Genomic DNA, 12,529 nt, shown 5'->3' with positions numbered 1-12,529 from the left:
CCCTTTGTGTCATCAACAATTAAACACATACATTGAGTGCAAACTGTTTTATATGTTTAAATGAATAAAGCCTTAAAGTTCTATCATGTTTTCTTGCCCTTATTCAAATTCTGTGTTGCAAAACATAGACAAAAGTTTAATTTAAAATAATTAGATGGTTGTAACAAGTCAATATTATAAGAGATTACAGAACTACCTGATTATGATAATATATAAATGTAGATGATACAGATGAGAGAATAAAAACAAGATTACAATGTGTCCATGTCTTCATTCATAGGTTCTTCAACGTCAAATCCGGAGAAAAATCCATCATCATTTTCCTTCTCTTTTTTAATTGTTACAGTAGCACTTATTACACCAGTTTGTGTTTTTGACTTCTTCGGTGAACCGGATTTCGGGAACTTAAATGGACCACATTTAACGTCTGGCGTGAGGGTGATCCCTGGGGAAGTTGATGTTTGACTACAGTGCTCATCATCAGCATCAGATGAATGTGTAGATTCCATCATCTCATGTTCTTTAATACATGTAAGGTGATCTTTAGAGTCCATACAATCTCTGTCTTCTGCTTCAAGGAAAGCTACTCTGTAAAAATCAATCAATCTTGTCAATATCATTCCACTAAATCACTCTAAATAAAACAGGTTATAAAATAAATACTACAGAAATACTTTTGTGATGGAAATATGGTCAACCACTATTAACATATCCTCTAAATTGTTTTTTTGTTTTGTTTTGTTTTTTAAACTTAATCAATGATGCTAAGCACTTAAATAAATTACAGCTGAACTTCGGTAAGCCGAAGTTGAAGGGACTTGCTTAAAAACTTCGACACATCAGGAATTCAACTCATGAATAGGTCTAAATCTAATGACAAAATTTCGAGCCGTTGACATTTACAAGCAAGTTACAAAAGGCGTAACCAAAGGGCGATAACTAAACTAGCTTTAAGTTAATATATCTCGTGTGATTATCACAAGACACCGGGTCACAAACATTCTCAAACGAAAGTAGTTCTTACTGTTTACTTTCAAATACCACTATGGGAATTTGAATGGTAACAATGAATGTTAAGCATTTAAACGCATACAAAGGCTGTTAGAACACACGGCTGTATAATTAAGGACTGTCAAACAAGTTGATAGAAATCATTATTCTGAGAACATTTAATAATGGACATCTTTTGTTGTCTTCCATTTAGCAATATCACAATACAAGATCATCTGTATGTTCAATGTCAAATTTACATAGCAATTACCCATAGCAATTTCTTTTATAACTCCAGAAAAGAAAGTTTAAGAAAAGAAACAATAAGAAATCTAAAATATAAGTATCACATTTACCCAGTCAAACCATCAACAGCACTGTCACTGGGTGGGTCCCACTGATGCAGTGTCTTTCTCCAATTCCTAACTTGAGCATCCCAAGATCTACGACTTACTTTCTGCACCTTGATTGGAGTTCTTGGATGTACACCCTTCACACGATTCTTCCTGTTAAAGAAAACGTCATTCATAGAATAATTATACAAAGTACCAGGTATATCCAAGCAACAATAAGTAAAAGTAAGTCTTTTTTATTAAACACATATTTATTCAGCTATTTTTTCTTTCCAGTTATACTAGTGGACAAAGACCTCAGGAGCCCCTCTGTGTATTTAATATATGAATGGGTACCACAGTAGAACCATAATAGTTCTGTAACCTAGCTTGATAGCTCCCTAAAATTAAAGACTGGATTTGAACCCACAGCAGTAAGCGGCAGATATATGTACAATGTGACCAAGGAAACGTGTATGATTATAATGCAACAAAGTTATTAAAACAATCTAGGTACAAATAGGGGTCACATAATTATTTCTATTAAATAATATCATAAGCAGACTTCGTTTAACATGATGATTTTCCAAATTTCCTAAAAAAACAGAGTGGTGACCATTCACTCCTTGTGGTGTATCAAAATTATTTTGATTATTTTGACAATTTTTGTTAAAAGGTCTCTTAAGGATTATTACAGTAAATGCAAGCATTCTTTGAGAAACTTTGCCAGGCAATCACCCAAGGAACATTGTTATAGAAGTTTAACTCAGTGTGGTTTAGGAGCCAAAACCTAAACACAATGCTATACACAGTTTGTGAGATGTTCTTTTGAGAAAACAAATCATTCTATTCAACTCATACTGCAATCTGTCTACTTACTTTGGGATCATTTCTGTATATCTATCGTAAGCGATTGTATTCTTCCCATAATCTATATCCTTCTGCCTCCTCTTCAATAATTTCTCATCTGTTTCTATCTCAAATAACCTGCAAAAGTATATCATGTCAAGTCTTATAATTCATACGATATAAAATGGAAATTTGAACAACTTATTTTCTCAGATTTCTCATGCCATAGCAACTGTGGGAAAGTTCATTTGCTAGTAAATGTTCATGGAATGTCACATTGAAGGTAACATGATAACGGCCGTATGAACAGTTTCAAAATTCCAAATTTCACCATTGTCATGTTTAAATGTTGAATTCTGCTCAAGTCAGTGCTAGTGGGCATGGACCAGTGTTGCATCTAGAATTTCAAAATTATGGGGGATTGTCCCCCACTCAATTGAAAAATGTGGGGGATTTGAAAAAAATGTGGGGGACATACTTTTACCTTACAATATGACATACCGAAAAGAATTCATTTATTTTACGTTCAGGCATTTTTGACAGTTATTGTCCGCTCAAAAACGGAAGTAGAAAAAATAAAATATTGACGAATACTAAAAAACACATGCGTGATGACTCAGTCGGCTGCTACACGCGATTTAGTACGTATTTTAGTCATAACCACGAGTGAAAACAAACATGGCTGAATCGTTTAAGATACAATGAAGATAAACTGAATTAAGTTGAAAAGATCATCAGATGCGCGACTTGGCGCGCACTGACTTCATTAAAATGCGCGATCTGCATAAAAAGTGCGCAAATCGCGCAATCGCGCGGCCTAGATGCAACACTGATGGACGATAACTTGCACTTTCCAGTACCGTTCATTAACAGACTCAATCAAACCTAGCCTGCAACATTTTCAATTTTGTTGTTTTGAGCATTCTGGGAATTCTGTATATCATTTTTTTTTGTATCCCATTATGACTTCAGAAGGTCTAGTTAAGGACTTTATTAAAAGTACTACTGTAGTAGTTATGCTTCACAAACTACTGGAAAACATTAAGTCACACACAACATGTCTAATCAGATAATGATTACATTATAAAGCAAAATTTTTTGTTTCTGATTATAGTATAAATCATAACAGACCCCTGGTCAGCCTATTTACTGGCTTGCTAATAATTAAATTTACTTGACCTCATCACGCACCTTACAGCCAGAATTCTATGACAGATATGTCGTCACAGTGCAGAAACCGGTTAACTCCCATTCAAATTTAATAGGAGTTAACCAGTTACTGCACTAAGGTGATAACCTGTGGGAAATTCAATTCAAAATGTCTCCACTAATTTACCCTTAGCTAACTGATTCCAAGATGATGCAATTAATCAACAGAGCTTCCATTAACAGAAGTTTGGGAGTCATTTACTTCTTGATTTTGGTTTGTGACTTCGAAATTATAATGTTTTTCCAGCTTTACCTATATAATATGACTTCCAATGTCAGACAATTTTCAGTCTCTGACTTCCAAATTTTGAAACCTAACGGAAGCTCTGAATCAAATAAGCATGACAAAACCATCAAATTCCTTAACAAAATAAAACCATCAAATTCCTTAACAAAATAAAACCATCAAATTCCTTAACAAAATAGACATTCTACAGACTCCAAAATCAATTCTATAATCTAAATTATTCTTACGGCGCTCTAGGTGTGATCTTTTCATTTGACACATTTTCTGACTTTAAATTTCTTGATATATTCAGCTTTTCGCGCAAATCAAGTTTTCTTCTAGGCCTGAAAATAAAGGACATGGTAAAGATTAATACTGCAAAAACAAAAATATCAGGCGAAAAAATGCCCAGTAATTGTGTTAGTCTCTGTGACAGTTTTAATACATTCCTTCTTTATGCCTATACATTTATGTTTTCATATTATATCATGTCAACTATATTATATAGAATATTGACCCCCAAAATGGCTGCCAGTTTGGGCAAGGAACGTAAATATTGATAAATTCTGGGACTATCTACTCGTCTTAGGACTTAGGCTTCATCTATGTAGCACCTGCTTAAAAATCCTAATATCTTGGAAGTCCTAATTAATTAGTTAACTACTTTAACTTACTGTCTATCAACTTCTGTTTCAGCTGACCAGTCAATCTTTGTTTCAAAAAATTTACTGCCTTCTGGTGTCCATCTGAATGTAAAAATAAAAATTCTATAATGCTTGAGAAATCAGAAATCACACTGTCACTGTATTCACACACTTGTACAGTGTTCTAAACAGTGTTGTAATACTGTTTAAATACATAATTATTAGGTATCAAGCTTTAACCATGCTGGAACTTGGGCTGTGTATTGCAAGGCAAATGATGATCACATCCGATCCACAAATCAAACGTGACAATTCAAGAATCATACCATTTATTATCTAATAGTTTTTAAAATTAAAAGTAATTACTTTTTTGTTTGAAGAAAAATAATAATAAACATAAAGAATTACTTCTACATGGTTTTAAACAACAGTTAAATGTTTAAATTTAATAAAAATAAATAAAACAAATGTTTGAGAAAAGGGTAAATGCATGGGAAAAGAAAACAATACAAAGTTAAATAGTGACTGTCAGACACGCTAGTTTTTCAGTTAGAACTTTTCATTATTCAGAAGTTCAAATTTTTTTTTATAAATGATCTTGGAACTAACACTTGATACATATTGCCACGGTCTGATTCACAAATATCCAAGTATCAGAGTAATTGTAACAGCCCTAGCCGAAACAAGAAATGATTATGTTTTGCCACCAGTATAGAGCCAGACCAGCCTTGACGTTAGTAGCTCATTATTTATATTTTGATCTTGATATTCCTTTAACTTTAAATGGAAAAGTCTAGATTCAAAGCAGGGTAAATCCATTTCACAAATTCAGAAAGTTAAGACTTCAGGAATTTAAAGTGCTTAATTTGCAAAAGTTCTCAAAAACTACTTTTTTCCAAGTCATTAGTGTAAAACAGAATTCCAAGTGTAAAACAGAAACTAGAACTCCGCAAGTCGGATGTGTCGCCTTGTGAACAATGTAGTTTAGGGGAAATGGCCAGGACAAAAATGAAATATGAAAAATAACAAAGGGCAATAACTAAATAAATAATAAGTGCAGAGCAGCAGTTTCTGTACACTGCACTTCTTATCAATAAGATCTATCATTCTATGATGTTTCCAGTCCATAGCTTTCATACTTGAGGAAAAATGACCAGGACAAAAATAAAGTAAGATAAGCAACAAAGGGCAATAACTCAAAAATAAGAAATGCTGAGTATCAGTTCTTATGCACTGCACTTCTTTTAAATGAGATCTATCATCCTATGAAGTTTCAAGTCCATAATTTTTATACTTTCAGAGAAATGGCCTGGACAAAAATTAAGTAATAAAATAAACAAAGGGCAATAACTCAAAAAATAAGAAATGCAGAGTACCAGTTCTTGTGCACTGCACTTCTTCTTAATGAGACCTATCATCCTATGAAGTTTCAAGTCCATGGCTTTTATACATTAGGAGAAATGGCCCGGACAAAAATAAAGTATGAAAATTAACAAAGGGCAATAACTCAAAAATTAGGAAGTGCAGAGTACTGGTTCTTGTGCACTGCATTTCTTCTTAATGAGATCTATCATCCTATGAAGTTTCAAGTCCATAGCTTTTTTAGTTGAAGAGAAATGGCCCGGACAAAATTAAAGTATGAAAATTAACAAAGGGCAATAACTCAAAAAATAAGAACTGCAGAGTACCGGTCCTTGTGCACTGCACTTCGGGTTATTGAAAGAAGCATGCATACCAAGTTTGAAGTCAATCAGACTTATAGTGACTGAGTTATGCTCCGGACAAGCTTTAGCGGATGCCGACAAGACACAGACGCCGCCGACACCGCCGACAAAAGTAACCCCTATATGTCACCTTTTCAAGGCGACACAAAAAGTAGTTTGAAATAGGCAAGTTTGCAAAGCATTTCTATCAAGAAATGAATAAAAAAAAACATTACTAGACTACTAGCAATCTTCTTGAATAAAACAAGTATTTCAATCATTTATTTATGCCAAAACAAAAATGGCTGAATTGTTCCTTCATACAAAATGTTTTAATGTTATATTTTTCCTTACATGTTCAGGAACATTTACAGATATTTTTTTATTTTTTTTTACATCTAAAAACAAAACATTTATCTTACGCTTCATTTGGCAGAGGTGGAAATTCATCAAGTTTCAAGCGCAGTTCATTCTTTTTTGGACTTGGGGTGTCCCTGAAAATATTTTGAATATGAATCCTTTCATACATCACACAAAATGAGACAAAGATATATAACAAAAGTAGCTAATAAAACTTGCTGATAGTTATATTTTAAGAAAGAAACAAATAGTTGTTCTATTATTCTTTTAATATTTGTATAAATCCATCAACTAGATAATTATACACTGAAACAAACATATAAAGTATGTTGTTCCTATGAAAACCACATTTTCAGTTTTGAGTTTAAGATTAAAGTTTCTTAACTGATTCAGTTATTCATCTGTGATGAATTCTCACTTTAGTAATTTGAGAATTGTTAAATTATGACTCACAATTTTTCCAGTGATTGAATATGAAAAATAACAAAACAAATAACAATTTTACAGTCTTACATCTGTTGGAACCTGTTCCGTCTATTTTCTCTTCTTCTGTTTGCATTATGAAGGCCATCATCTGTTCGTAGTGGGCTTCGTAAAGGGCTAAGTGGTCCTTCACTATCAGGTCTATTACCTCTCCTAATAAATAAATAAATAAAATTCAAAATTTAAGCTACTAAAAACATCACACCAAGCCCTATTTTCAGTCAAGAATTCCAATAAAAGAAACAGGCAGGTAAGTGGGATAGAAGCTGATTATGACAAAAATTAGCCTGAGGCTCAAGCTGTCGTTCCCGCAAGTACTTCTGTCCCCAGACAATTCAACTCTCCTTTTTATGAAATTTTACCGAGACATTTCATCCCAAACTTTTTTTATATTTTGTATCTAAGTTAAACAAAGGTGAAAAAGTTAAATGTAATCAATGGTGATAAGTATATTCTTATTGTTAGTCACACTTTATTGAGTAATTAAGATTTGTAAAGGTAAATAAATGTAAAATATTGAAAAGTTTATTTGAATTTTATCTGTAAATTGTCTTTTAAATCAATTTTAGGTTCTAACGATGAAATGTACTGAATCAAAGCTCTATGCAGGAGGGTAAATTTCAATGTGTTTGTCTTTCGAGAGGAATTTCAGGCAATTTTTGCTTTGTTGTACATAAAAATAGTAAGAATTGTTATGATGTTAAGCAGTGTTCGAAATTAGCAGTACGTCCTATAGCCAGACATACTAAATTTCTCCTTGGTTGTAATTGAGAGGTAAACGAATTGTTAACAGACAATTTGACAATCAAAATAAGAGAGACGAGAGAAAAGCATACAAAATATTTGCACCCTTATCCCTATTTATAAAATTTCTCATAATAAACTTATAAAGTCATAAAATTTGCGCTCTTTAATAATAACATGATCAATAAAATTTCTTTAAAACATCAATAAAATATGAAAATTCAAATTAAATAATAGAAAATTGAGAAGGGGGATGGGGGACAGTTTGCATATTTCAGATTTGGAGGAGAAACTGTACGGGGGACCAGTTTGGGGGAGAATGCCTATAATTTTCCGTAAAGCCAAATTATTTCGGTACGTTTCGATACCGAAATCAACTTGATTTCGGTAAAGTTACCGAAATCAACTTTTCATTACCGAAATCAACTTATAAAGTCACAATTAAGCGTTTTAATATATTTTTTTCATTATAATCTATTACAATAGGTTAAGTTTGACTTTCATGCAAAAAATCAGTTCGAAATAATTAATAATTATGAAATTAGAAACAAATAACTAAATATCAAGATTACTTCCCTGATTTGTCACTAACAGAAATATATGTTACCATACCGAAATCGGCTTGTAAAATCACAATTAAGCGTTTTATTATGTTTTTTCATTATAATTTATTACAATAGGTTTAGTTTGACTTTCATGCAAAAAATCAGTTCGAAATAATTAATAAATATGAAATTAGAAACAAATATGTAAATATCAGGATTACTAAACGAACCGAAATATATGTTACCATACCGAAATCGGCTTGTAAAAGTTAAAATAAACATTTTAATAGATCTTGTTTAATTAATTAATATAAAATCATTCAAACTGAACCATAAACAAAGGAAAATAATATTTAATTATAAAAAATGATGATGTTATTGACGGATATGTATATTATATCATGATTACTTCCCTTGTTATTAATGTGTTGCATTACCGAAATTAAATCAGATTTCATTTCAAAGATGAGAACAACCCCTAAATAATTTGCACGAATTTCAGAAGTCTATGAGAAAAAAAAAGATATTTGAGTGAGTTTTAAGTTTTTAATTCATATTGCATATTTTCAATGTTTAGATTTTCCCTTGAGTTAGATAACATAGCAGCGTATCATCTCTTAGATGTTTCTTAATGATTTCAAAATACAAGATTAAACAAAATTGTGTTTTAAGTTATCCGCCTAATTTAGATCATTATTAAAATAGTTGACTGGAAATTATCACAGTATTCAATTTAAAAATGTACGCAATTTTTTGATATCCCGGATACTTTATAATGTATTAATAACTACATTTTCTACTTATTGAAAAAGTTGTTAAGACATGATTTTATGTTGATCGATTTATAATCATTTTAAATTTCATATCTGTAAACAGCATAAATTTATGGAATGGCTGATATATATGAATGATGATTTATATGATGGAATAAATGGCACACTTTATACTGACAAATTTTAATTATGTAATGTTGTAACTTGTACGATATGACATGTTGTGTATTACCGTATTAAGTAAGGTGTGAAGTAATTAAGACTGGAGGTACAGTTGACATACAATGTATGTTAAAGATAAAAGATTATAATGGACCATCGGTTTATTTCGTAATAAACATTTAAATAAATGAAATATTAATAAAATATATAAATAGAGGATATTTTATGAGTGTAAGTTTAATACCAAATTTATTGAATAAGTTGAATAAAACTACATTAAGCGAGCCTCTTGCGAGCATAATATTATCTTATTCAACGAGTGCAATAAATTCAGTATTGAAATTGAACGAATTTGATATTCTATTTATCACGTACCCAAAATAAAGCTGTTTGAAGTGAAATAAGAGACATTTTTCATTGACGCGCTTATAGTATAACGCTACCATTTAGCGCGTCTTTACACTATGTTTGTATAACGCTATTGACGTCACGTCAAAATATATGCACGGCCGTGCAATACCATATTTACGGAGTCGCAAAAGCGGCACGGGTGTGTGATAAAATTAGATATTATAATAAAGAGTCCCCATAACATATGTTAGCGATTTGTTAATATACAGTTTAACTGTTCAATAAAAGAAAGACACAAACTTTCCAATTTCCAATTTTACTGCCTGATACATTATACAATGTTTATGGAAATCTTTTAGAGCAGTCGAATTATGCATTTGTATTCAAATTTATAATAGAAAATCATAAACTTCCAGTTGAAGTTGGATATTTTTTCTTCATAAAACATAAACATGTACAAAACTTATAATTAGCTTTAACTCATATTACAGAGTATTATATTTTTCCATCAAAGTCCGATCATAGATTTTTAAAAATACTATTTGATTAGAAAATTGTTATGCACGACAATCACGTGCAGATATATTACATGCTTGTGCTAATGTCTTGTAATAAATGGTTGCTGTACATACATAATTTGTGTACCAAATATCTCTAAACCTGCAATATATTTTATTGCTTAAAACAAAAGAAAAGATAAAGAAAAGAAAAAAGATGGGCCATGAAGAGAGCGCATCCCCGTGGTGTGGTCTGGATGCACTGAACAGCTAGATATTACCCGCGATATCTATTCAGTTGCAACTGAACGCTCTCATCAATGCAATCGGGTTTTCTTTAATTTCAAAAACATAGATTATCTTAAATAATCACTATATATGTATTATACATGTATTTTATATACATAATTTAAACTTCACAGCTGATTTCGGTAATGCTAAACACAACGTGTTGTTTAGAACAAAGGGAAGTAACTCAATAATTACATTTTTGTTAATAACATCATTAAAATAAAATATTTTCAATAGATTTTTTAAATGAAAGTCTATTTCACTAATTTTCATCAAATAATGAAGAAATAATAGCAATATTTTAACTAGGTTGGTTTTTACGACTTAATTTCGGTAATGAAAAGTTGATTTCGGTAACTTTACCGAAATCAAGTTGATTTCGGTATCGTAACGTACCCAAATTATTTACAACAAAATACAAATAAAATATTGATCATTTAATTGGCTATAAATATTAAGAGGATATTTTTTCGTTTGCGTGAAATATGGAATATATTTTCACGAAACATGATAAAATGCCACATATTTTCACGAGCCGGTACGGCGAGTGAAAATATGTGGCATTTCATCATGTTGAGTGAAAATATATACCATATTTCACGAAAAACGAAAAAATAACCTTTTTATTTAATTTCATTGTCAAAGAAAATGGTGACGAATCCCCTTGCTTGCTACCAACTGCAATTGTACAGCGCGCAGTAATTTATGCGTAAGCACGCGCTGTTTGGCGCTATATTGTGACGTCATGTAAACAACTCTTTAAACGTCTGTACAGCGTTAATTACTGAATTAAAGATATTGGTGTTCGGATTAATTTTCTTAGTTAGACCGTTTTCTATCATGCTAGCTAGTTTTCAAAACAATATTCAAGAAAAAGTTGTTTTGTATTTATCAGATTTTTCAAACAAAACGGCGAAAGAAGTACATTAAAATAAATATGAGTTTTGACTCCGCCCACTTTCATATTTATATTTCATATTTATTTTTCAAAAATATGAAATATATTTGACTGATATAGCACCATATTTCATGGGTAAAATTAAATAAATATAAATATCTGCAGGTGGAAAAATAAACATTCATGCACAAATTTTATCATATAATCTTATTGCGATCTACAACCGTGCTGTAAATATCTTTATAAAAATTTTAAAAAATAAATATGAACTTTACCGGTCAATCCTGTACTTGGCCGAGGTTGCTCTGCGCTGTTTTTGGTCTCCTATACGGGTGAACTTCAGCCATTTTTATACCTGTATCTTTGTTACTTCAAAATATTATAATTTTAGAAAAGTTACTTAAAATTACGGAACAAAAGAAATTGAGCGATAAATTTGACAAAAGATTGTGTACATATTCCGCGCCAAGACTATGCGCATGCGTAGCATTGCTCGTAAACGGGGTGATTGAAATTACACAAAAACACCAATATTTACCAAAAATGTTAGTAAATAATTTCAAACGAAAATGATCAATAATATTGTTCATATATAATTACTTTACCTGGTGAAGAAAAAGAAATTAATGGCAAGTATATGTAAAGTAGACGCTAAGCTTAATTTTTTACATGCATAGCAGATGTATATTCTTTAATGGTAGAAAACTGATTTGTTCAGCTTTAATCTTATGTCATTTTGACAAGTCTTGCTTCTCTTGGTATGAAAGTTTGAATAAAGAACGAAAAAGAAACTACAAATGGCTAAAGTAAGTCATTAGATCTATTAAAGATAGCCATCCATTGACTAGTTAAAATCCTTCAGATTTTACAGATGTGAACAGTCTAAATATTAAAAATTGAGTAAAACAGCTAAGGCTTTTGTCATATGCATAAGACTTTTAATAATAAGTGCCCAACTTATATAAAACTAAATTTTGTTCGGATATCTCTTATTCATAAAAAAAAACACTAGATAAAATAATTTAAACTCTTCCATTCCCCATTGAAAAAAAAAACCATAACTTATATTTTAGATATCCTCGTCTATATCACCTATGTTAACTTTATAGACAATAATATATATATGTTAGTAGTTTAAAGTAAATTTTTGTACTCTTAGTTATTATGTTTTGGGTTGTTGTATCTTTGATTTTCATGATTGTTACCTTCGTCTTAACTTATACCATAGTCCATACTTTAAAAAATTCATTTATATATTTTTTTATGAAATGATAGTTTATATGTTAAATTGTTATTTGCTATATGTATATGCCTAGTGATGTTTATGTAACTGCGATATGTGATTTGCAAATAAAATAAATATAAATAAATTACTGGAAAACTGTATAATTTTGAAACCGAGTCTTTTTTCCATGTTTGACATGATGTGCATCTTTGAAGGTTCCAGTATTATACCCAGGTAGATTAATCTT

General features: G+C 30.9%; 1 protein-coding gene across 1 annotated transcript; it reads right to left on the bottom strand.

The window, feature by feature from the left end:
- Positions 1–8: 8 nt before the first annotated feature.
- LOC132725785 (histone RNA hairpin-binding protein-like) lies at positions 9–11,389 on the bottom strand. The gene is made up of 8 exons (XM_060710969.1): positions 11,333–11,389; positions 6,827–6,949; positions 6,376–6,447; positions 4,281–4,352; positions 3,855–3,950; positions 2,202–2,309; positions 1,347–1,496; positions 9–588 (listed from the first exon to the last, which is right to left on the bottom strand). Coding segments are annotated over exons 2-8 (837 nt in total). The 5' UTR covers positions 6,829–6,949; positions 11,333–11,389; the 3' UTR covers positions 9–251.
- Positions 11,390–12,529: the final 1,140 nt, after the last annotated feature.

This window comes from Ruditapes philippinarum, unplaced genomic scaffold, assembly GCF_026571515.1.
Source record: "Ruditapes philippinarum isolate M1 unplaced genomic scaffold, ASM2657151v2 ctg3723_1_1_1_1, whole genome shotgun sequence".
Lineage (NCBI taxonomy): Eukaryota > Metazoa > Mollusca > Bivalvia > Venerida > Veneridae > Ruditapes > Ruditapes philippinarum.
The sequence above is the reverse complement of the archived record's forward strand: the minus strand, read 5'-3'. Positions and strand labels throughout refer to the sequence as shown.